Source organism: Erythrolamprus reginae, chromosome 1 (genome assembly GCF_031021105.1).
Source record: "Erythrolamprus reginae isolate rEryReg1 chromosome 1, rEryReg1.hap1, whole genome shotgun sequence".
Taxonomy (NCBI): Eukaryota; Metazoa; Chordata; class Lepidosauria; order Squamata; family Dipsadidae; genus Erythrolamprus; species Erythrolamprus reginae.
The window spans coordinates 424,405,602-424,431,152 of NC_091950.1; the positions used below are offsets into that span (position 1 = coordinate 424,405,602).

General features: G+C 47.3%; 1 protein-coding gene across 1 annotated transcript in view; it reads left to right on the top strand.

Annotated features, from left to right (window-relative positions):
- Positions 1–25,551, top strand: part of MYO18A (myosin XVIIIA) — a 201,529-nt gene that overhangs the window by 74,984 nt on the left and 100,994 nt on the right. Inside the window, 9 exon segments of the mRNA XM_070735473.1 lie at positions 2,622–2,766; positions 7,366–7,539; positions 8,492–8,582; positions 11,777–11,969; positions 13,555–13,641; positions 14,923–15,064; positions 15,743–15,902; positions 16,752–16,938; positions 18,826–19,063. Coding sequence (XP_070591574.1) covers positions 2,622–2,766; positions 7,366–7,539; positions 8,492–8,582; positions 11,777–11,969; positions 13,555–13,641; positions 14,923–15,064; positions 15,743–15,902; positions 16,752–16,938; positions 18,826–19,063 — 1,417 coding nt within the window.

Consider the following 25,551-nt stretch of genomic DNA (forward strand, 5'->3'; position numbering starts at 1 on the left):
TTCTTGGAATTGCACACTCCTTTTGTTCCACCCACATTCGCACCACTCAGGTGAGACCTTGAGGACACAGACAAACCTCCAGGTGGCCTCAACGACTCTCTGAAAGGATGGAAATGACCAGCTGTCTCCAAGGGATATCAATGCTTCCATTCCCCAGAAGACATTTTGCCTCTCATCCAAGAAGCTTCCTCAGTTCTGACTGAAGGGTGGAGAATGGAAGGATTTACCGTATTTTTCAGAGTATAAGATGCACCTTAGTTTTTGCAGAGGAAAATAGGGGAAAGACACTCTGAATAAAACAAGAGTCTTCGGAGAGGGGCGGCATACAAATCTAAATAATAAATAAAAATAAATAAAATAATATCTTTTTTTAAAAAAAAACCATACATACATATATATTAGATATATATTAGATATTTATTGGATTTGTATGCCGCTCCTCTCCGCAGACTCGTGTGCCACGTCTTCTCCCCACTCGGGTGTCAACGGGAAGGAAGCCGCCACAAAGTTATCCACCGTCGCAAAGCCTCCCTCTTCCCATGTCTAAAGGGTTTATGCCGAGTTTTTTAATTAAAGGCTTACCTGCTTTTCTTCATCCCCGCTGGGAGAGGATGTGAGCGAGATCTTGCGGCCTAACTCCACTCTAGCGGAGTAACCCTCTCGTGGGCGGTGCTACCAAAAAAAAAAAAAGCTCTGGGAATTTATTTATTTTTTTACCTCTACCTAAGAAGGCCTCTACTTACAAACTTTTCTAGATAAGAACCGTGATTTTTTTGCCTCTTCTCAAGAACCATTTTCCACTTAGAAACCCGAGCCTCCGAAACGGTAACCGGAAAAGGCAGGGAAAAGCCTCCGTGGGGCCTCTCTAGGAATCTCCTGGGAGGAAACAGGGCCGGAAAAGACGGGGAGAAGCCTCCATGGGGCCTCTCTAGGAATCTCCTGGGAGGAAACAGGGCCGGAAAAGGCGGGGAGAAGCCTCCGTGGGGCCTCTCTAGGAATCTCCTGGGAGGATACATGGCCGGAAAAGGCGGGGAGAAGGCTCCATGGGGCCTCTAGGAATCTCCTGGGAGAAAACAGGGCCGGAAAAGGCAGGGAGAAGCCTCCGTGGGGCCTCTCTAGGAATCTCCTGGGAGGAAACAGGGCCGGAAAAGGCGGGGAGAAGCCTCCATGGGGCCTCTCTAGGAATCTCCTGGGAGGATACATGGCCGGAAAAGGCGGGGAGAAGCCTCCGTGGGGCCTCTCTAGGAATCTCCTGGGATGAAACAGGGCTGGAAAAGGCGGGGAGAGGCCTCCGTGGGGCCTCTCTAGGAATATCCTGGGAGGAAACAAGGCCTCCATCCTCTCTGTGGTTTCCCCAATCACACGCCTTATTTGTTTTTACATTGATTCCTATGGGAAGACTTGCTTCTTCTTACAATAATAATAATTATTAATAATAATAATTTATTAGATTTGTATGCTGCCCCTCTCCGAGGACTCAGAGCGGCTCACAACAGCAATAAAATACGAGAGAATAGAAATCCAATATAAACTATATTAAAAACCCCGTATTGTTAAAAACTAGCAATTCAGAAACAGTCACACCAATCTCAAGTGTTCAAGTCAGAAAAGGTGGGGGTGGGGAAATTAATCCCCCCACGCTTGGTGGCATAGATGGATCTTCAACATCTTGCGGAAGGCAAGGTGGGTGGGGGCAATTCGAAACTCAGGGGGGAGATGGTTCCAGAGGGTCGGGGCTGCCACAGAGAAGGCTCTTCTCCTGGGTCCCGCCAAACAACATTGTTTAGTCAACGGGACCCGGAGAAGGCCCACTCTGTGGGACCTAACCGGTCGCGGGGATTCATGCGGCAGCAGGCGGTCCCGGAGATATTCTGGCCCGATGCCATGAAGGGCTTTATAGGTCATTACCAACACTTTGAATTGTGACCGGAAAGTGATTGGCAGCCTGTTGGCATGTCTTGGTTAGCTATGCTATGAAACCTTCGACAATACCGAGCAGAGAATTTTAACAGAGCGTGGATGTGTGATAAAGCCAAGACACAGACTTAGTTAAATAAGTATTATTTACATATAAACAAAATATAAACAATCCAAAATATGCACTTAGCAAATACAGAGCAAAACAGAATATAGATAACAAGCACAAAGCTAAAATATATAGATAAAGCACGAAGCTAAAATACAATAAGATAGGCAAAAGCACAAAGCTAATACAAGCACGGAGCTTACAACTCCCCTGTCCCTGGCAAATATAAAGTAACAAGGAAGTGACCAGGCACCATCATGAGCTTTTATAACTTCAATGAGGACATAGCCTTGAACATTTACTCTGTAATTAAATGTTAACTCTTTGAGTGCACATTAACCCTTTAAGTAACTACAGTTTTACAGTAGCAACTGTAACATTTAAAGTGACAGTACAAGTTTGGTACAGTTTATAATATGCAGTTTACAATGGCAAACCCTAACACACATGTACCCTGTACTAACACAGCCAATGCAAACTTTTTTACTTAAGAACCTGGTGACGGAACGAATTCAGTTCGTAGGTAGAGGCGCCCCTGTGCTCTGGGTTTTCCTCTCCCAGCTTTAATTTTTTCATTCTTTCTCTTTGGCTGCAGCCGGAGGAGAAGCAGAAAGCAGCGCAGCAGTTCAGCAAGCTGCAAGCGGCTATGAAGGTGATGGGCATCTCGGGCGAGGAGCAAAAAGCCTTCTGGCTCGTCCTGGGCGCCATTTGCCACCTGGGGGCAGCTGGGGCCACCAAAGGTAAGCGGTCAGGGTGTGTGTGTGTGAGAGACACACTTAGCATATCTGTTTGTTTGTTAATTAATTAATTAATTCGATTTCTACGCCACCCTATTCCTCAGACTCAGGGCGGCTCAAAACAAAGTAATACACACTGCTCAAAAAAAAAGCATAGGGAACACCCAAAGGACCATCCTAGATCTGAAAGAATGAAATATCCTCATGGAATCCTTTGTTCTGGACAAAGTTGAATGTGCACAACAGCAGGTGAAATGGATGGTCAATCAGTGTTGCTTCCTAAGTGGACGGTTTGATTGCACAGGAGTTTGATTGACTTGGAGTTATATTGTGTTAAGTGTCCCCTTTATCTTTTTGAGCAGTATACAATATGTAGAAATCTAAATTTAAAACACAATAAAACCCCATTATCTTAAAAACCAATGACTCACATTCAGGCATAAATTCAGTTTCTTGGCTGGGGGCTAGATGTTGGACTTAGCAGCCCCAAGCCTGTTGGCGCAGATGGTTCTTTAGGCTCTTACAGAAGGCAAGGAGGGTGGGGGAAGTGCAAATCTCTGGGAGAAGCTGATTCCAGAGGGCCAGAGCCGCCACAGAGAAGGCTCTTCCCCTAGGCCCTGCCAAATGATATTGTCTGGTTGACGGGACCTGGAGAAGGCCGACTCTGTGGGACCTGAACGGTTGCTGGGATTCATGCGGCAGAAGGTGGTCTCCCAGGGATTCTGGCCCTATTATTATGATGATGATGATGATGTCAATACAACGCAGCAAACGAGATCACTATGCTGGATTCCGTATTTCATCACCAGTCGGGCGCTTCCCAAGCACCTAGGACTGCGTGATGTAGCGGCGAATTATGTTTGCCGATCCCATAAAGCGGCCTTTTGCAATTGACAGATGGAGATTGTGTCAATTCTGATGGTTTTCAAACGTCCGCTGAGATCCTTTGGCCCTGCGGCCAGCGTGCCAAGGACCACTGGGACCCCAGCCATCTTCCAGTTGCTCAGTTTGGGCAACTCTGCCCTGAGGCTTTGCCTTCTGTCACTGGAGCAGTGGTCCCCCACCCACGGATCGTGGACTGGGCCACGGCATGCCAGAAACCAGGCCACACAAACAAGCGGAGTCCCCTCTCTGGGATGTAGGTAGCCTGCAAAATCCATCTCCCTTCCTCCACGGAAAAACCTCCCTCCACTGAACCGGGTCCCTGGGGCCCCAAAGATTGTGTGTGTGTGTGTGTGTGTGTGTGTTTGTGGTGTGTGTGTTGTTGGTGCCGCGTCCGCCTTCTAACTCACTCTTTTTGTGTTTGCATGTTGCATGCTGTCCCCTTGTGCAATTCAGACAACAGTGAAGGTAACGTGCTCCCTCATATACCCCGAAAAGCCCCCCCTCCTTTTCCATCTCTCCATCTCCCCCCCCCCCCCTGTTTCTTTGCCTCCAGCGTTCAGGCCTCGCCTGTCTGTCTTGTCCCGTTGGTTCATCACACCTGGCCTTGGAATTCCTTTTCCCCAGGTGGGGTCCAAAACAGTCCAGGTAGCAATAGCATCACAGCATGGAGACTTATCGACCCCTTCACAGTGTTTTTACAGCCCCCTCTAAGCGGTTGACAGAATCAGCCTCTTGCCCCCAACAATCTGGGTCCCCATTTGACCCCCCTCGGAAGGACGGAAGGAAAGGAAGGAAGGAAAAAAGGGAAGGGAGGAAAGAAAGGAAGGAAGGAGGAAGGAGAAGAAGGAGGGAGAAGAAGGAAACTGAAAATGAAGGAAGGTAGGTAGGAAGTAAGCAAGGAAGGAAGGAAAAAAGAAGGAAGGAAAAAAGGGAGGGAAGGAAGGAAAGGAAGGAGGGAAGAAACATGAGAAAGAAGGAAGGAAGGAAAAGGAAGGAAGATGAGAAGGAAGGGAAGGAAGGAAGGAGGGAAGGAAGGAAGATGAGAAGGAAGGAGGGAAGATGAGAAGGAAGGAGGGAAGATGAGAAGGAAGGCAGGAGAGGAAGGAAGGAAGGAAGGAAGGAAGGAAGGAAAAGGAAGGAAGATGAGAAGGAAGGGAAGGAAGGAAGGAGGGAAGGAAGATGAGAAGGAAGGAGGGAAGATGAGAAGGAAGGCAGGAGAGGAAGGAAGGAGGGAAGGAAGATGAGAAGGAAGGAAAGAAAGAAGGAAGGAAGATGAGAAGGAAGGGAAGAAGGAAGGAGGGAAGGAAGATGAGAAGGAAGGAGGGAAGAGAGAAGGAAGGCAGGAGAGGAAGGAAGGAGGGAAGGAAGATGAGAAGGAAGGAAAGAAAGAAGGAAGGAAGATGAGAAGGAAGGGAAGAAGGAAGGAAGATGAGAAGGAAAGAAGGAAGATGAGAAGGAAAGAAGGAAGGAAGATGAGAAGGAAGGAAGATAAGGAAGGGAAGGAAGGAAGGAAGATGAGAAGGAAGGGAAGAAGGAAGGAAGGAAGGAAGATGAGAAGGAAGGAAAGAAAGAAGGAAGATGAGAAGGAAGGGAAGAAGGAAGGAAGGAAGATGAGAAGGAAAGAAGGAAGGAAGATGAGAAGGAAGGAAGATAAGAAGGAAGGGAAGGAAGGAAGGAGGGAGGGAAGGAAAGAAGGGAGGAAGGAAGATGAGATGAAAGGAAGATGAGAAGGAAGGAAAGAAAGAAGGAAGATGAGAAGGAAGGAAAGAAAGAAGGAAGATGAGAAGGAAGGGAAGAAGGAAGGAAGAGGAGAAGGAAAGAAGAAAGATGAGAAGGAAAGAAGGAAGGAAGATGAGAAGGAAGGAAGATAAGGAAGGGAAGGAAGGAAGATGAGAAGGAAGGGAAGAAGGAAGGAAGGAAGATGAGAAGGAAAGAAGGAAGGAAGATGAGAAGGAAGGAAGATAAGAAGGAAGGGAAGGAAGGAAGGAAGATGAGAAGGAAGGGAAGAAGGAAGGAAGGAAGATGAGAAGGAAAGAAGGAAGGAAGATGAGAAGGAAGGAAGATAAGAAGGAAGGGAAGGAAGGAAGGAAGGAAGGAGGGAGGGAAGGAAAGAAGGGAGGAAGGAAGATGAGATGAAAGGAAGATGAGAAGGAAGGAAGGAAAGAAGGAAAAAGAAAGGAAGGAAGGATAGCAGAATAACAGAGTTGGCAAGGCAGAGGGAAGGGGAGGGTTTGCGCATACACACGGGGAGAGACACACACACACACACACACACACAGACCCCTCCCACCCATTATGGCCGCCTGCCATGTTTCTGGTGGCAGCGAAGTGAAGGCTCTTGACCTCCCATCTCGTCTCATCAACTTCCTAACTGCATTTCCATTAGGCCTCTCGGCTGCCGCTCGTCCTTCTCTGCCCCGGGCGCTTGTCCTTCCCTTTCCTGCCAGATGAAGAAGGAGGAGGCTGGGAGAGGGTCCTGACCACCCCCAAGACCCTGACGGAGCCCCCCCCCTCCTTCCCTCCGCTGCCGGCCAATGAAGAGGCTGGGAAGGAGCCTCTGGTTGGGACAATGTCTGCGGAGACTCTCCGTTCCCTCTCCGGCCAGCGATGGAGGCAGCCGGACTCCCTTGGGCTTTTCCCCTTGAACTGTTTTGCTTCCCATCCAAGAAGCTTCTACTTTCTTTTCTTTTCCTTCTTTCCTCCCTCCTTCCCTTCCATGGAATTAGAGAATAAGGAAGTGGGAAGGGACTTTCTCCCTGTTTCCCTGGCTTTCTTCCTCCTTCCTTCATTCCTTCCTATTTCCTTCCTTCCTATTTCCCTCCTTTTCTTCATTCCTTCGTTCCTTCCCATTTCCATTCTTCCTTCCTCCCTCCCTCCCTCCCTCCCTTTCTATTCCTTCCCTCCTTCCTTCCCTCCCTCCCTCCCTCCTTCCTTCCTTCCTATTTCCCTCCTTTTCTTCATTCCTTCGTTCCTTCCCATTTCCATTCTCCCTCCCTCCCTCCCTTTCTATTCCCTCCCTCCTTCCTTCCTTCCCTCCCTCCTTCCTTCCTATTTCCCTCCTTTTCTTCATTCCTTCGTTCCTTCCCATTTCCATTCTTCCTTCCTTCCTCCCTCCCTCCCTCCCTTTCTATTCCCTCCCTCCTTCCTTCCTTCCTTACTATTTCCCTCCTCTTTTTCCTTCCTTCCCATTTCCTTCCTTCTTTCCCACTTCCTTCCTTCTTTCCTATTTCCCTCCTTTTTTCCTTCCTTCCCATTTCCTTCCTTCTTTCCTATTTCCCTCCTTTCCATCCTTCCTTCCCATTTCCTTAATCCCTTTCCTTCCCTCCTTCCTCCTTCCTTCCTTCCCATTTCCTTCCTTCTTATTTCCCTCCTTCCTCCCTTCCCATTTCCTCCCTCCCTCCTTCCCTCCCTCCCTTGTCTTTTCCCCTCCCTTCCTGTTTTCTTGCCTTCCTCCCTTCTCCTTCCCTCCCTTTCTCTTTTCTCTGGGTGAGAAGCAAAACCTTTTCCAGGGACTCAAGGCCAAGAACGGCCCCTTGGGACCCTCCCCCGGAAGCCCCTCGCCCTCTCAGGGGCTCTGTGGGGGGGGGGCGTGAGCTGGGCCTCTTGACCTCCTTGTGGCCCCCGTGGGCTGGCATGGGGGCCCCCCCCTGCCTCCTCCTTCCTGGGCTCACGGGCACACTCACACTCACCACCACCCCCGGTCTCTTCTCTTCCCAGCCGGGAGGAAGCAGTTTGCCCGCCATGAGTGGGCCCAGAAGGCCGCCTACCTGCTGGGCTGCAACCTGGAGGAGCTCTCCTCCGCCATCTTCAAGCCGCCCAGCAAGGGCTCCCTGCAGAGGTCCACCTCCTTCCGCCAGGGGCCTGAAGAGGCCGGGATGGCCGACGGCTCAGGTGAGTTAGCCGGGCCTGGGCAGAGCTCGAACTCAGGGTTGGGATGTGCCCCAAATTAGGGGGGAGGCAATGCGATGGGCCTGGCAGGGGGCTGATCCAGGAGGGGCTGGAATGGAAGGAGGCAATGAAAGAGGGGGATTGAAATGGGGGGGGGGGTGTCAACTCTAAACCCCCTTCCCCCCTGAAATAATTGTTGGCCTTATTTGAGGATGGGTTGAAAATGTAATCCATGCCTTATTTTAGGGAACCACCGCACTTCAACATTTGAATCTGTCTCTTTCTTTCATTTCATTCATTCATTCAATTTTTCTTTCTTTCTTTCTTTCTTTCTTTCTCTTTCTTTCTCTCTCTCTCTCTCTCTCCCATCTCTCTATTTCTTACTCTTTCTTTCTTTCTTCCTCCGTCCCTCCCTCTCTCTCTCTTTCTCTCTTTCTGTCTTTCTTTCTTTCTTTCTCTTTCTGTCTCTGTCTTTGTCTCTCTGTCACTTTCTCTCTTTCCCTCACTCTCTCTCTCTCTTTTCTTTCTTTCTTCTCTCTCTCCCTCCCTCCTTCCTTCCTTCCTGCCTGTCTCTCTCTCTCTCTCTCACACACACACACATACACACACACACTGTAAGTAGCCATTTGGATCCGGCTTGTGAAGGGCACTTTGTCAGCTCCAGATGAGCGAGAGCCTTGAGCCCCTCCCCCCCAAGGAATGGAAGAGATTCCCCCCCCCAAAGCCCTGTCCTATTTAATTGTGGGTGGGGGGCTGTTTGTGTAAGGCCCCCTTTAGCTGGACGAGAGCCTCCTGCCCCCTCCTCCACTTCTTGAAGCGTCGTCTTGGGCAAGGTCTCCCGAGCCCTTTTGAGACCCCTGACTCATTTCAGGTGGCGGAGTGGGGGTGGGGGGAGGTGGGGGGATCTTTCCAGGAAGGACCCCCCTCACCCTCCCCTCTTGCCTTCTCTGTGCAGGCCCCAAAACCTCTGCCTTGGAGTGCTTGGAAGCCCTGACGTCCGGCTTGTACTCGGAGCTCTTCACTCTCCTCATCTGCCTACTCAACAGGTAAAGGGGCTGCAGGGGTCTCCTCCTCCTCTTTCCCCATCTCCTGTGCCTGAGAACTGTCCAGGCCCCTGATGCTTCCCCCCCCCCCTTTAACAGAGTGGGAAGGGACCTTGACGGTCATCTAGTCCAACCCTTGCATCTGCCACTACCTAGGATTGAACTCACAACCTCCTGATGTTGTGAGACAAGAGCTCCCCCTGTAGGCCACAGCAGCTGGGCTTTCTAACAGCCAGGCTGAAATGAGGCCCCCCACTCCCATATAGCTCCACCCACCCTCCCAAGAGAGGGGAGGGGGCTTTGTCCTTTCTCCGAGGGAGGAGGCATCACCTGTGTAACTTCAGGTAAAGGCCTCACCAGGTAAGCAGGTGGATTATCATAGTCACTCCGGCACTGGGGGGGGGGGGTGTCTCCTGATTATGGGGTCTGGTTTTTCTGTAGTTCTGGTCTGTAGTTATATTAATTGGATTTTTAGATATGTATATGGAACTGTGGTACCTCGACTTAAGACTTTAATTCGTTCCGTGACCAGGTTCTTAAGTAGAAAAGTTTGTAAGTAGAAGCAATTTTTCCCACGGGAATCAATGTAAAAGCAAATAATACGTGCAAGCCCATTAGGAAAGAAATAAAAGCTCGGGATTTGGGTGGGAGGAGGAGGAGGAGGAAGAGGAGGAGGAGGAGGAGGAGGACAGTCGCTGCCGAAGGAAGAAGGGGAGGGGAGGGAATAAAAAAAATCCAAAACTTTAAGGCTTGAACATCCGGTTCTTATCTAGAAAAGTTCTTAAGTAGAGGCCTTCTTAGGTAGAGGTACCACTGTATGTTGTTTTGGACATGTTGTGAGCCACTCCGAGTCCTCGGAGAGGGGCGGCATACAAATCCAATCAATCAATACAAATAAAATAAAATAAAATAAAATAAAATAAAATAAAATAAAATAAAATAAAATAATGAAATGAAATGAAATGAAATGAAATAATAAAATAAAATAAAATAAATAAAATAAATAAAATAATAAAATAAAATAAAATAATAAAAATTAAATTAAAATAAAATAAAATAATATAAAATAAATAACTAACCCCCAACACTTGTCAGTAGAGGCCGTCCTTGACTTGCAACCATCTGTTTAGTGGCGGAAGTTGCAACAGCCATGGGGGACGGAAAAGTGACTTATGACTAATTTTTCACACCTATCAACCGTTCCCAGCACCCTCGCGGCCACGCGATCCAAATTCGTCCGTCCGTCAACTGTCTCCTATTTATGACGGTGGTTGCAGTGTCCCGGCAGGGTCACGTGATCTGCTCTTGCAACCTTCTAACAAGCAAAGCCAAGGTGGTGGTGTGTGTTTGTGTGTGTGTACGCATGTGTGTGAGGTTGCGCTTAACGACCCCTGCAGCGATTCTGCGGCCAAACTCCCTCCGTAGCAGCAGCCTCGCTTAGCCCTTGTGAGTCGAGAATTGCCGCTGCCGGAACTTTCCCAGGCCAAGTCAGCCGCGTCCTTCCGTCGGGGTGATATTTGAATTTTTTTCACACAATGGGCTAATTAGCTGTGAAAATCTTCTCCCGCTTAACGAGGCTCTGTTGACACAACACTGAAATATGCAAATGCCACGTTTGGGGAAGATTCTAGGAAATCATTTTATTCTACATTATTTAGCCGCGGGACCAAAACGGGCTTCTCCCTCTATTCGCGTGATTGCAAAGCCCTGTCTGGCAGCAGAGGGGTTGCGGGCGAGGTGGAGCTCCGGCCTCACAATCAGAGGGCGGTGAGTTCGATCCTAGGTAGAGGCACTAGGATAATATATCTGCTGAATAGAATTCTACATTGGTGACAGGACCCAGCAAAGGATTTGGGGGTGATTAAAAGGAGATGATTGCAACTTTAATTGAACTTTATTTTGATAAACTTTATTGAATTTTTCGTAAAAGACAAAACCAACAAACATACATTTAACACAAATTTGGGGTTGCGATACCCCTGCTTATTCTAGAAGTTAAATTTCCATACAGAAAAGAATACCTTATTAATATTTTAAATCAACTTAAAACTTTAAATGAAATTGAATTTAAATTAAATTAAAGTTCAATTCAATTTCAATTCAATTTAAATTCAATTTAAATTCAATTTAAATTTAATTTAAATTTAATTTAAATTTAATTTAAATTCAATTTAAATTCAATTTAAATTTGGTGGCGCACTGGTTAGAGTGCAGCGCTGCAAGCTGCCTCTGCTGATTGCTACATGTAGTTCAGCGGTTCATATCTCACCACGGGCTAAAAGTTGACTCAGCCTTCCGTCCTTCTGAGGGGGGTCAAATGGGGACTCAGATTGTTGGGGACAAGAGGCTGATTCTGTCAATCGCTTAAAGAGGGCTGTAAAAGCACAATGAAGCAATATATAAGTCTAAATGCTAAACACTATTGCTATTAATTTAACTTTAACTTTAATTTAAATTTAATTTAATTAAACTTAAACCTTACCCCTTAAACCTTAACCTTAAGAGAGAGGTATTAAGGAAGGAAGATGAGAAGGAAGAAAGATGAGAGGGAAGAAAGATTAGAAGGAAGGAAGGGAGATGAGAATGAATTAATTAATTAAAGATGGGAAGGAAGGAGTAAGGAAGGAAGGAAGATTAGAAGGAAGGAAGGGAGGAAGGAAGCTGTATGATATGTTTGTGTGTATGCTTTTTTATATATTGGGGGTTTTAGGCTTTTTAATGTAAAATTGTTATTTTAAACGTTAATATTAGATTTGTTACTGTATATTGTTTTTATCATTGCTGTGAGCCGCCCCGAGTCTGCGGAGAGGGGCGGCATACAAATCTAATAAATAATAATAATAAAAGATGGGAAGGAAGGAAGGAAGATGAGAATGAATGAATGAATAATGAAGGAAAGAAGGAAGGCAGATTAGAAGGAAGGAAGGGGAGGGAGGAAGGAATTAAGAAAGGAGGGGGGAGGTTCATGACCATGAACAAACAAAGCAATTGGTTAACAACGGTGGCACGGATGGTTGTAAAATGGGACAAAACACACTGCCCTGCTTAGCAACAGAAACGAGGGGAGGGGGGGCTCAGTCATGGTCGTAAGCCAAGGACTACCCCAACGTCCTTTCGTCCAGCGAGCCAAGCGGGAATTGCTAACGGAGGGGGGGAATTCCATCTCGCACCGACGGACTCCCTCTCTTTCCCGCCAGGGCGCTGAAGTCCAGCCAGCGGTCCTTGTGCTCCATGATGATCGTGGACACGCCCGGCCTGCAGAACCCTGAAATGGCCGGACAGAGCCGGGGGGCCACCTTTGAGGAGCTGTGCCACAATTACGCCCAGGAGAGGCTACAGGGTCTTTTTCACCAGCGCACCTTCGTGCAGGAGCTGGAACGATACAAGGAGGTAGGCTTCCCGGGGGGGTGGGGGGTGTACATAGAATGGGGGGAGGGAGCGAATCACAGCCCACACCGAAGAGGGGACGGGGGTGGGTGCTGGGTGGGTGTCAACCGGTTCTCTAAAGCAAAGAAAACGGGGGACATGATCAAAACATTTAAATATGTTAAAGGGTTAAATAGGGTTCAGGAGGGAAGTGTTTTTAACAGGAAAGTGAACACAAGAACAAGGGGACACAATCTGAAGTTAGTTGGGGGAAAGATCAGAAGCAACGGGAGAAAATATGATTTGACTGAAAGAGGAGTAGATGCTTGGAACAAACTTCCAGCAGACGTGGTTGGTCAATCCACAGTAACTGAATTTAAACATGCCTGGGATAAACACAGATCCATCCTAAGATAAAATACAGGAAATAGTATAAGGGCAGACTAGATGGACCAGGAGGTCTTTTTCTGCTTCAATCTTCTATGTTTCTATGAATGAGAAAAGAAGGGAGGAAGGAAAGAAAGAGAAGGAAGGAAGGAAGAAAAGGAAGGGAGGGAGGGAGAAAGGAAGGAAGGAAGGAAGGAAGGAAGGAAGGAAGGAAGGAAGGAAGGAAGGAAGAATTCACAGTGACTGAATTGAAATCTGCCTGGGATAAACATATATCTATCCTAAGATTTAATTTAATTTAATTTAATTGGATAAAATACAGGAAATAGCATAAGGGCAGACTAGATGGACCATGAGGTCTTTTTCTGCCGTCAATCTTCCATGTTTCTATGTTTCCCAACCTTGGCAACTTGAAGATATCTGGTCTTCAACTCCCAGAATTCCCCAGCCAGCAGAGATTTATGCCCAGATAAAAGATTTTATTATTTTTGGGATTGATGAAATTTAACTTTTTTATAGTAAGACGGTGAGGAAAACATTTTTATTTAGATTTTTAAGAATTGATAACGTTATATAAAATTAATAGAAATTTTAGATGAGGAGAGATAGGAGCCTCCGTTGAGGGAGTAATAAGAAAAGTAAAGTTTATACAGGGATTGATTGTAAGCATTGTTGTGGTGTTTATAACGAGATATTGTTTTACTTTATGGTGGAGAAAAAAATAAAAATCTTATACCAGAAGATATTTGACATTGTATTAAAGTATCTACGGAGAGGAGCGGCATACAAATCTAATAAATAATAATAAAATAATTATTTATTTATTTATTTATTTATTTATTATTTAGATTTGTATTATATGTAAGAGCTTTAGTATTGCTCTCTCTCTGATTCTCTGTTCTTTGTGCTCTGATCTGAAGTTGCAAATAATAATAGTATGAAGGAAAAACAATAAAAAATTTATACCCAGACCCTCAATATCCTCCTCCCCTTTTTCTCTTCCCCGTGGGGAATTCTCTCTTTCAGTTGATCCAGATGTTATTTCCTTTCCCTTTCCAAGCGGGTGGGGTGTGTGTGTGAAGGTGTGGCCGGTGGGCTCTGTCCTGACTTAACCCACTGACCAGGGTGTCTCCATCTCTCCTCTCTCTCTCTTTCTCTCCCTGGGTGCCTTGACCTATGGCCACTGGACACTAATGCCTCCTCCTTCGTTCCTGCCATCCAGGAGAACGTTGACCTCTCCTTAGACGCCCTGGAGCCCAGTGTCTCGGGCTCCGTGGCCGCACTGGACGAAGCCTCCCACCAGGCACTGGTAAGATGTGTCAGGATTATGAAATATTCTGAGTTAATATCCCAATGCAGAAGGAAGGAATACGTAGAGCAGGGCTCTCCAACCATGGCCACTTTAAGCCTGGCGGACTCCAACTCCCAGAATTCCCCATTCTGGGAGTTGAAGTCCACCAGGCTTAAAGTGCCCAAGGTTGGAGACCCCTGACGTAGAGAATGCTAGTCATTCTGAATTAATTAAGCATGCAGCAACCTGATTGGGTGAAAAGTATATAAATATGTAAGAGCTTTAGTATTGGTCTCTCTGATTCTCTGTTCTCTGTGCTCTGATCTGAAGCTCCTGTTGCTGTATTGCTGTATTTGGACTGTTGGTTCCTGTGAGTTACTGTAATTGAGATAGTTGTAGTGAGATACTAGTGAGATACTAGTGTGATGTATATATAGAGAGATAGAATACAGTTAGTAGTGTAAATAAGAAGAAAAAACAGTGGTACCTTGGTTAACAAACGCCTCGGTTAGCGCACTTTTTGGGTAACAACCAAAAATTTCAGCAAAAATTTGCTTCGGATACCGAACAAAAATATGGGTGTGTGGGTGGGACAGAAAAAAACCCCTCAATTTTCAATTTCCCCCATAGGAAATAAAGGCAGGGAACCAATTAAATCCATTTCCATTCTTTCCCATGGGGAAAATTGTTTCGAATAACAACCATTTCGGTCAACAGCCAAGCTTCCAGAAGGGATTGTGGTTGTTAACCGAGGTACCGCTGTATATGTTTGCAAGACTCCCTGCTGCTGCTGCTGCTGTGTTTCATTGAAGACTTCAACTCCATATCTCCTGGTCTCTGGCTGGTTGGGTTGGGCTGGTTGCCTGCGTGGGCTGGCTACCTTCCGAAAGGGCAGCTCTGACAAACTGCGTGCAAAACGGGGTTCGAGCCCCCCCCTTCCCTCTCTCCCCTTCCCCTCCCACTTGGTTTCGCTTGGGACCCTCTGCCCTTGACACGAACCTGGAAATGAGGAGGAACTTTCTGGCGGTGAGAGCGATCAACCGGTGGAACTAATTTAATTTGATTTATTTGACCTACCGTATTTTTCGGAGCATAAGACGCACCTTACTTTTGGGGAGGAAAATAGGGAAAAGAATCTGCTTCCCAGGGGTTCACCTGGCCCCTTCTCCATTCTAGGTCTCTCAGTGAAGAAGCTAGAAAAACGTTTCCCAATGGAAAAGCCCCCGAAGGAAGCCCAGAGGATTTTGGGAAAAGCCCCCTGGGACCTCCACCCCCACTGACAATCCTCCTCCTTTGCAGGTTCGCAGCCTGGCCCGGACGGATGAAGCCCGGGGGCTGCTCTGGCTGTTGGAGGAGGAGGCCCTCCAGCCCGGGGGCAGCGAGGAGGGTCTTCTCGAGCGGCTCTTCACCCACTACGGCCCCCAGGACGGGGACAAGAAAGGTACTCGGGGAAGGAAGGCAGGGGGTAGGACTGGGACAAACTGGTCTGGCCCTGAATCCAGTACGGTTGCTTTGGTTTCACCTCTTGGCCTTCATCTTTCCTTCCTTCCTTCCTTCCTTCCTTCCTTCCTTCCTTCCTCCCTTCCTCCCTCCCTCTCTCTCTCCCTCCCTCTCATACACACACACTCTTTTTCTCTTCTTTTTCTCTCCTTTCTTTCATTCCTTCATTCCCTATTCCCTTTTTTCCTTTTTTCTCTTCTACTCCTCCCTCCCTCTCCTTCCTTCCTCTCTCCCTCCCTCTCGTTCTCTCACACTCCCTTTCTTTCATTAATGTGTTCTGATTTTCACTTCTTTTTCTCTCCTTTCTTTCATTCCTTCATTCCCTTTTCCTTTCTTTTTTCTCTTCTACTCCTTCCTTCCTGCCTCCCTCCCTTCTCCTTCCCTTCCTTTCCCCCTTCCCCTCCCTCCCTGCCTTCCCTCTATCCCACCCAGACTTTTCACAATGCCCACCCACATCCCTTCTTCAACTCCGAAGAGCAATTCTTAGAGAGACCGAAAGTGTCTTCCTCCATTGAATGCTGCCCGGAGACTGACTGGGGCTCTCTCGGGCCCCCCGAGGAAGGTGTTTTGGGGAGGGGGCCCAGAGACCTGAGTCTTCCTCTCTCTCTTACATTGGCAGCCTCCAACCCGCTTCTCCGGAGCAACAAAGCTCGGCATTTCTTCCTGGGACACAGCTACGGCACCAACTGGGTGGAGTACGACACCAGCGGCTGGCTGAGCTACGTCCGGCAAAACCCCGCCTCTCAGAACAGCTTGGTCCTCCTCCAGGAATCCCAAAAGTAAGACAGACCCTCTTGGTGGGTGGGTGGGTGGGTGGGTGAGAAGGCTCCTCAGGCTGCCCTGGGAGGTAGAAAGACCTTTTCTCTGGAACTCTGGAGACTTTGCAAAAGAGACAGGACAGTGATGTGTCTGAAATGGCATAGGGTTCCCTGCTGGAACACGGGGTTGGGATAGAAGACCTCCAAGGTCCCTTCCAACTGTGTTATTCTATGATTCTGGAAGAAAGGAAAAAATCTGAACGGAAAAAGGATGACAAGGAACAAATGTGGAGAAGAAGGAGTGGCGGTGGGGTCAAAAAAGGCATCAGCCTAGAATCCCTACGTAGCCACAAATGAACACAAGAAGGGAGGGAAATAGGAACGGGAGAAAGATGAGGAAAATGACAAAAAGAAATGGGAAGGAAGGAAGGAAAGTGTGCGAGAGAGAGAGAGACAAAGAAAGGAGAGAAAGAAAGAGAAAGAAAGAAGGAAAAGAAAGAAGGAAAAGAAAGAAAGAAAGAAAGAAAGAGAAAAGGAAACAATGTGAAAGGGAAAAAGATGAGAAGGAATAAAGTGTAGGAGAAGGAGTGGCCGAACAAGGCGGTGGGGTCAAAAGAGGCATCAGCCTAGAATCCCTACGTAGCCACAAATGAACACAAGCAATGGAAAGGGGAGAAGGGAAAAGATGAGTAAAATGATACTGGGAAATGGGAAGGAAGGAAGATGGAAAAGAGAAAGGGAAGAGGAAAGGAGGGAAGGAAAGAAAGAAAGAAAGAAGGAAATGTTTTAACAAGGCTCTTCTGTTATTCATCTTGGGCTTAGAGGAAGCCAACCATCCTCTCTTTCTCCTCTGTCCTTTTTCCTTCCTAGGAAAATCATCAGCAGCCTCTTCGCGGGCCGTGCGGGGGCCACCACGGTGCTCTCCGGCTCCATCGCGGGCCTGGAGGGGGGCTCCCAGCTGGCCCTGCGCAGAGCCACCAGCATGCGCAAGACCTTCACCACGGGGGTGGCTGCGGTGAAGAAGAAGTCCGTGTGCATCCAGATCAAGCTGCAGGTGGTGAGTCTCTGGGGGCCCAGAGGAAAGACGGACCCTGCAGGTCTAGGGAATGGGGACTCCCAGAATCCCCCAGCTAGCGTCTTCCTCCTCTGCCTTCTTGTCTCTCTCTTCCTTCCTTCCTTCCTTCCTCCCTTCCCTTCCCTTCCCTTCCCTTGATTTGATTTCCTTTGAGTTATATTGTGTTCTTTAAGCGTTCGATTTATTTTTTTGAGCAGAATATATACAATATTATAAGTCTTTCTTGTTTAGCTTACAAATACATAAACCAGCATTTAACACACAGTTTCTACTACAGTTGTCACAGAGAACACAATAGAAATAGCAGAGAGAGAGAGAACTATATTTCTGGCTCCCTCTTGTGGTTATCTGTAACACTAACTCTTAAAGCAATAGTATTTCAATATATTTAAGCATACATTCTTGGTTTGTTGGTTTATATATTGCCAAACCCAACCAATTATATACATAGTACTAACACCATTCAAATATTGATGCATAAAAGCAGTATATAAACTTTTAAAAAGAGACAAGCAAGGTTAATGGCATCGGACCAGAATATCTCCGGGACCGCCTTCTGCCGCACGAATCCCGGTGACCGATGAGGTCCCACAGAGTTGGCCTTCTCCAGGTCCCATCGACTAAACAATGTCATTTGGCGTGTCCCAGGGGAAGAGCCTTCTCTGTGGCAGCCTCGACCCTCTGGAACCAGCTCCCCCCTGAGATCAGAATTGCCCCTACCCTCCTTGCCTTCCGCAAACTCCTTAAAACCCACCTCTGCCATCAGGCATGGGGGAACTGAAATAACTTCCCCAGGCCTATACTGTTTATGTATGGTATGTTGTGTGTATGTTTTCTTAAATTATGGGTTTTTAGTTTTCATTATTAGATTTGTATTATATATTGTTTTCTATTACTGCTGTGAGCCGCCCTGGGTCTACGGAGAGGGGCTGCATACAAATTTAATAAATAAAAAAATAAAGAAAATAAAATTATTATTATTATTATTATTATTATTATTATTATTATTATTATTTATTAGATTTGTATGCCGCCCCTTTCCGTAGACTCGGGGCGGCTCACAACGCAATAAAAAACAGTTTATAACAAATCTAATAATTTACAATTTAAAATATTAAAAAACCCCATTATTAAACAGACATACACACAACATACCATACATAAATTGTATAGGCCCGGGGGAGATATCTCAGTTCCCCCATGCCTGACGACAAAGGTGGGTTTTAAGGAGTTTACAAAAGGCAAGGAGGGTAGGGGCAGTTCTAATCTCTGTGGGGAGCTGGTTCCAGAGAGTCGGGGCTGCCACAGAGAAGGCTCTTCCCCTGGGGCCCGCCAACCGACATTGTTTAGTTGACGGGACCCGGAGAAGGCCCACTCTGTGGGACCTAATCCGTCTCTGGGATTCGTGCGGCAGAAGGCGGTCCCAAAGGTATCCTGGTCCAATGCCATGAAGGGATTTAAAGGTCATAACCAACACTTTGAATTGTGACCGGAAATAGATCGGCAACCAATGCAGACTGCGGAGTGTTGGTGTGACATGGGCATTTTTGGGAAATCCCACGATTGCTCTCGCAGCTGCATTCTGCACGATCTGAAGTTTCCGAACACTTTTCAGAGGTAGCCCCATGTAGAGAGCTTTACAGTAGTCAAGCCTCAAGGTGATGAGGGCATGAGTGACTGTGAGCAGTGACTCCCGGTCCAAATTAATAACTCAGTGTTCAAAATGAAATGAAAAGGGGATGGCCTGTCAGTTGGCGATGATGGGTGAGATCATTGGACAGGCTATCCGGTCAGCAGCCCTTTGGAATACAGCCACCTCTCCTGCAAAACCCCACCCCCTCTTGACTGTGGTCTCCTCCCATCCCTCAGGATGCCCTGATTGACACCCTCAAGAAGTCCAAGCTGCATTTCGTCCACTGCTTCTTGCCCAAGGCCAACGGCTGGCGAGGCGATGCCAAGGGACCTTATGCCCAGCGGATGAGCAGCAGTGAGCTGGATTTGCACGGGGAGCACTGCGAGGCCGGCCTGATGCAGCTGGAGGTGCCCCTGCTGAGAGCTCAGATCCGGGGGTCCCGTCTGCTCGATGCTCTGCGCATGTACCGCCAAGGTGGGTCCATCCTCAATGTGAGTATTGTACTGGCAGTTCTGTGTTAGGCAAAACAAACAAAGTTCCAGCAGACGTGGTTGGTCAATCCACAGAAACTGAATTGAAACATGCCTGGGATATGTTTGTGAGTGACATAGGGGAAGGTTTGTTAGGGAAGGTTTGCCTATTTGCCGATGACTCTAAAGTGTGCAATAGGGTTGATATTCCTGGAGGCGTCTGTAATATGGCAAATGATTTAGCTTTACTAGATAAATGGTCAAAGCAATGGAAACTGCAGTTTAATGTTTCCAAATGTAAAATAATGCACTTGGGGAAAAGGAATCCTCAATCTGAGTATTATTGCATTGGCAGACCGCCTCCTGCCGCACGAATCCCAGCGACCGATTAGGTCCCACAGAGTGGGCCTTCTCTGGGTCCCGTCAACTAAACAATGCCGGTTGGCGGGTCCCAGGGGAAGAGCCTTCTCTGTGGCGGCACCGGCTCTCTGGAACCAACTCCCCCCGGAGATTAGAACTGCCCCTACTCTTCCTGCTTTCCGAAAACTCCTTAAGACCCACCTTTGCCGTCAGGCATGGGGAAACTAAACATCTCCCCTGGGCACGTTAATTTATACATGGTATGCTTGTGTGTGCGTTTGCTATTACATGGGGTTTCTCTTAAATCGTTAAACATTTTAATTAATTGGATTGTTGTGACTGTTTTTACTTGTTGTGAGCCGCCCCGAGTCTTCAGAGAGGGGCGGCATACAAGTCCAACTAATAAATAAATAAAATAATAAATTCTGTGTTAGCAAAAACTTCAGAAGAGAAGGATTTAGGGGTCGTGATTTCTGACAGCCTCAAAATGGGTGAGCAGTGTGGTCGGGCAGTAGGAAAAGCAAGTAGGATGCTTGGCTGCATAGGAGGTCTTTTTCTGCTGTCAATCTTCTATGTTTCTATGAATGGGAAAGAAAGGGAGGGAGGGAGGGAGGGAGGGAGGATGGAAGGAAGGAAGGAAGGAAGAGATGGAAAGAAGGAAGGGAGAGAAAGAAAGAAAGAAAGAAAGAAGGAAGGAATGAGGAAGGAAGGAAGGAAGGAAGGAAGGAAGGAAGGAAGGAAGGAGGGAGGGAGGAATCCACAGGAACTGAATTTAAACATGCCTGGGATAAACATAGATCCATTGTAAGATAAAATACAGGAAATGGTATAAGGGCAGACTAGATGGACCATGAGGTCTTTTTCTGCCATCAGTCTGAATGCTAACATCTTGTCACGGCCGAATTGTAGAAACATTGTAGGAACAGGAACTGGGCATGGCTAGTGCTTGTTATAGATGTCTGTGCGACTGGATATTTTACAGGGTTTTATTGTTTTGTAGCATTTAATATTTGACTTTTTATCATTGTACTGTATTGACAACCATTTAAATATGAGCCAGCCGTGTGCAACAGCTGAAGTGTTAATACCACTTTACAAGGACTTGGTAAGGCCACACTTGGAATACGGCATTCGGTTTTGGTCGCCACGATGCAAAAAGGATTTGGAGACTCTTGAAAGAGTGCAGAGAAGAGCAACAAAGAGGATTAGGGGATAAATGGAGGCTACAACACATGGAGAACAATTGCAGGAACTGGGCCTGGCTAGTTTAATGACAAGAAGGACCAGGGGAGACACAACAGCAGCCTTCCAGTATCTCAGGGGTTGCCACAAAGAAGGAGTCAAGCTATTCTCCAAAGCACCTGAGGGTAGAACAAGAAGCAATGGGTGGAAACTAAACAAAGAGAGAAGCAACTTAGTACTAAGGAGAAAATTCCTGAGAGTTAGAACAATTAATCAATGGAACCCCTTGCCTCCAGAAGTTGTGAATGCTCCAATACTGGGAGTTTTAAAGAAGAGATTGGGCAGCCACTTGTCCAGAACAGTGTAGGGTCTTGGGTCTCCTGCTTGAGTAGGGGATTAGACTAGAAGACCTCCAAGGTCTCTTCCGATGCGGTTATCCTTCCTTCCTTCCTTCCTTCCTTCCTTCCTTCCTTCCTTCCTTCCTTCCTTCCTTCCTTCCTTCCTTCCTTCTATATCTCTGGAGGTTTTCAAGAAGAAACTGACTTGTCTGGAATACTCTACAGTTTTCCACTTGAGCCGGGGGTTGGACTAGAAGACCTCCAAGGTCCCTTCCAACTCTCTGATTTATTTATTTATTAATTTTATTTTATTTTATTATTATTTTATTTTATTTTATTTTATTTTATTTTATTTTATTTTATTCATTCATTCATTCATTCATTCATTCATTCATTCATTCATTCATTCATTCATTCGATTTTTATGCTGCCCTTCTCCTTAGACTCAGGGCGGCTTACAACATGTTAGCAATAGCACTTTTTTAACAGAGCCAGCATTATTGCCCCCACAATCCGGGTCCTCATTTGACCCACCTTGGAAGGATGGAAGGCTGAGTCAACCTTGAGCCGGTGATGAGATTTGAACCGCTGACCTTCAGATCTACAGTCAGGTTCAGTGGCCTGCAGTACAGCACTCTACCTGCTGCGCTACCCCGGCTCTATATTCATATATATATAACCTTCTCCAACGGTGCTTCCTCAAGCAAAATCAATGGGGAACAGCCAGATTTGCTTAATGACCACATGCAGCAATTCGCTTAACGACCATGGCCAAGGAAAAGTCCAACGACTTTCTTTGCTCAACCAAATGATTTTCTTGCTTGGCCGTGGAAACTCAGCTCCCAACTTTGTCCGTAAGTCAAGGACCCCTCTGCCTCTCCTCCTTGGAAAAGACCCCTTCCCCCCCCCACTCAAGTCAGCCCACTCCTCCTCCCCCCCCCCCGTTTCTGCAGGAATGTGAGTGCTTCATTTCAAGAGCCAAGGAGTTGCTGTTGGCGTGCAGCCAAAATTGTTGTTGTGCGCCGGCGGTGGGGATCAATGGCTCGGCAGGCAGGAAGAGAGGCAGGCGGCTGGGCCATCCGGTCGATACGGCTGATGATGAATTAAGAGTTGAAGAATCAACAGAAGGGCCCCCTTTGCCCATCAATTTAATTGCAATCGGATAGCGGACTCCGTTCCTCCGCGGAGCCTTTGCCAGCAGACTGGAGGGAGGCCGGCAGCCACGGTGCGGGTTGGAGATCCTGGCCTCCCTCCGTTTGAGCTGAGCCCTTCGTTTTATGGCAGCTTTTGGTCACTTGTCAAATAGTGATTTCTGACCAATGGGTGAACAGTGCAGTCAGGTGGTAGGGAAAGCGAGTAGAATGCTTGGCTGCATAGCTAGAGGTATCACAAGCAGGGAGATTGTGATCCCCTTATATAGAGCGCTGGTGAGACCCCATTTGGAATAATACTGTGTCCAGTTCTGGAGACCTCACCATCACGGACCTAGAGCGAAACTGACAAAAATAATAGCAACACGTTTCTCGTTCTGCATCCGAGAGGGTTTTTTTGGCAGGCGATTCCTTCCGCTTCCTTGTTTTAGGGAAACGTTTTTGGGGGTTAAACGCAAGTGACAGAAAAACGGATAGAAGTGACACAACGGTGACAAGACCATCAAAACCGAAACAAATACCTAATTAGCGAACGAAAATAGAACCTGTTTTTCTCTCTCCATCCAGAGAAAATAAACCCAGAATAAACCCAGGGCTTCCGTCTACTCCCCAGTCCTCCCCAATGCAACACAGGCAGGTTTAAAACCACGCCTGGATAATTCGCCCTTAAGCGGAGCAGTCGTTAAGTGAGACCGCCCCGGATTGTACGACCAGCGTCTATTCCCAGGATGGCCGGTTGACTCAGCCCAGTTGTTAAGCAAAGCCTCGTGTGATATTTGTGACTTTCCTCATCGATTGTGTTTTCAACAAACCCAACAATATTTTTGACTAATATTGATCCCTTGACACCCCCATCCCGCCAGGAGGATGTTAGCATACAAATGCAACAAACAAACAAACAAATAAATGCAAGTCCTCAACTTATGGCTGCAATTGAGCTCCCTTGTCAGAGGAGATGGTGTTTGGATTCTTCTGTGCCTCTGGGCATGAATAGAGAAAACACACACACAAAAACCCCCCCCACAACTTTGGGAGAAGCTGACTTCTGTATCTCTCTCTCTCTCTCTGTGTGTGTGTAAGGAAAAAAAGAGAATAGAGGAGGAATAGAAAGGGAGGGAGGGAGGAAGGGAGAAAGAGAGAAATAGAAAGGAAGGAAGGAAGGAATGCATAGAATCGGAGGGAGGAAGTGGGGAAGGAAGAAAGAAAGAAAAAGGAAGGAATAGAAAGGGAGGGAGGAATAGAAAGGGAGGGAGAGAGGAAAGAATAGAAAGGGAGGGAGGGAGGAAGACAGAGAAAGAGCAAGAGAAATGAAGGAATGCATAGAAAGGGAGGAAAGAAGAGAGAAAGAGAGAAAGAAAGAAAGGAAGGAAGGAAGGAATAGAAAGGGAAGGAAGAAAAGAGAAAGAAGAGATGCAAGGAAGGGAAGGAAGGAAGATAAGAAGGAAGGAACGGAAGGAAGGAAGGAAAAAGATGAGAAGGAAGGAAGGAAGGAAAGAAGGCGAAAGAGAAAAACTTCCAAGGTGGGTCCAATGCTTGGGTTTTCTTCCTTCTTGCCTGGAAAGAGGGGGGGGGGCAGACAGACAGCCCGATGCCAATTTTAGACTCCAGACAATGCAGTCAGACAAATTCCACGTATTGTGACCCCCCCACACACACGAGTGCCAGGCCCAGACGGCCCCCCAGAGCCCCAAACTCTAGCGCTGGCTCCCCTGCCAAACTGGCACCACCAAAAGCAGCCCCTGCCCGGCCCCTCCTCTGCTCTCAGCCCCTCTTGGCCGTGGGAGGAGGGGGGGCTTTCCTTGGGGCTGAGGAACAACGGTCCGCCACAGAACTTGGCCTCCTAGACAGACTTTGAGGGGGCCCCCCCCCCTCGCTTCCTCCGCTCTCCTGCCAGCCTTATTTGGAACTCGGGATTGGCCAGGCGGGGGGGGGGAGTAGTGAGCCTCTCCCCCCCCCCCCAGGTGCTTTCTGCCAAAGCCTTGCTCGACTCAAACCCAACAGCATCCCACCCCCCTTTTTCCTCTTGGCCTGCCAAGCTTTTAAATTGTTAGAATAGAACTGGGACAGGAAGAGCAATAGATCTTAGACTTATATACCGCTTCCTAGTGCTTTTCCAGCCCTCTAAGCGGTTTGCGTAAGAACCTGGTTTCCTGCCTAAGCAGGGGGTTGGACTAGAAGACCTCCAAGGTCCCTTCCAACTCTGTTGTTGTTGTTGTTGTTGGTAAAGCTGGTGTTGCAGGCTGCTATAGGAGGGAGTCAGCAGTGTCTCTCTTTCTTGAAGCCTGTGATATTTGCCTAATGTAACTAATATTTCTACATTTAATGTATGTGGTCTGGTTATTTGAAATGCTACTTATCACTGGAATATTAGCGAGATATCCTCCATCTCCATGTTTTCCTCTATGCAAGGGTAGCACAGCTTACTCAACACATAAGTGCACCAGAGTGCCTTCCATCCCCTGTCGTATAGTCTCTCCTATATCTCATATATCTTCTCTAAGAACCTAAGAAGAGCCCTGCTGAATCTAGCCAAAGCCCATCAAGTCCAGCCTTCTGCGTCACACAATGGCCCCCCAATTGTCCATGGGGATCTTGAGCAGAAAGAGAAGGCAAGACCCTCCCTTTCCCTTGACCCCCAACAAATGGGACCCAAGCGAGTCCTGCCTGCCTCAACCAACATAGAGGCGGCACTTGGACATCTGTTTCAATCACCACTGATACACTTGGCCTCCATGAATCTGTCTCATCCTGCCTTGAAGCTCTCCAGGCTGACAGCTGTCACGACCTCTTCTGGAAGGGAATCCCATCAACCAAGGACCCTCTGGGTGAAGAAATATCTCCCTTTATTTGTCCTCACTTTCTGACCTATGAGCTTCAGGGAGGGGCCCCCTCCTCCTAGTATTGTGTGATGGAGAAAAGAGTTTTTCTCCATCCACCTTTTCTATCCCATGCAGGATTTCATACCCTTCGATCCAGTCCCCCCTTCAACGCCGTCTTTCAAGGCTGATGAGACCAAGGCCTTGCAACCTGGTTTCCTAAGGGAGGGGCTCCATTCCCTTGACCATACTTGTTGCTCTTTTTTGCACCTTTCCCAGTTCCATTCTATCCTCCTTGAGATGTGGTGTCCAGGACTGTACACAGGACTCCAAGTGTGGTCTCACCATCAATTGCAGAATCAGCCTCTGGCCCCCAACAATCTGGGTCCTCATTTGACCCCCCCTTGCAAGGATGGAAGGCTGAGTCAATCTTGAGCCTACGGAGATTCGTTCTGCCAAATTGCAGGCAGCTGGTGATCAGCAGAAGTAGCTCTAACCACTACACTACCAAGGCTCAGATAGATAGATATAATAGATAGATATGGTAGATGATAGATAGAGGGTTGGAGGGATGATAGACAGACAGGCATAGATGGATGATTGATAGAGATGGATGGATGGATGGATAGATAAGGTAGTGATGGA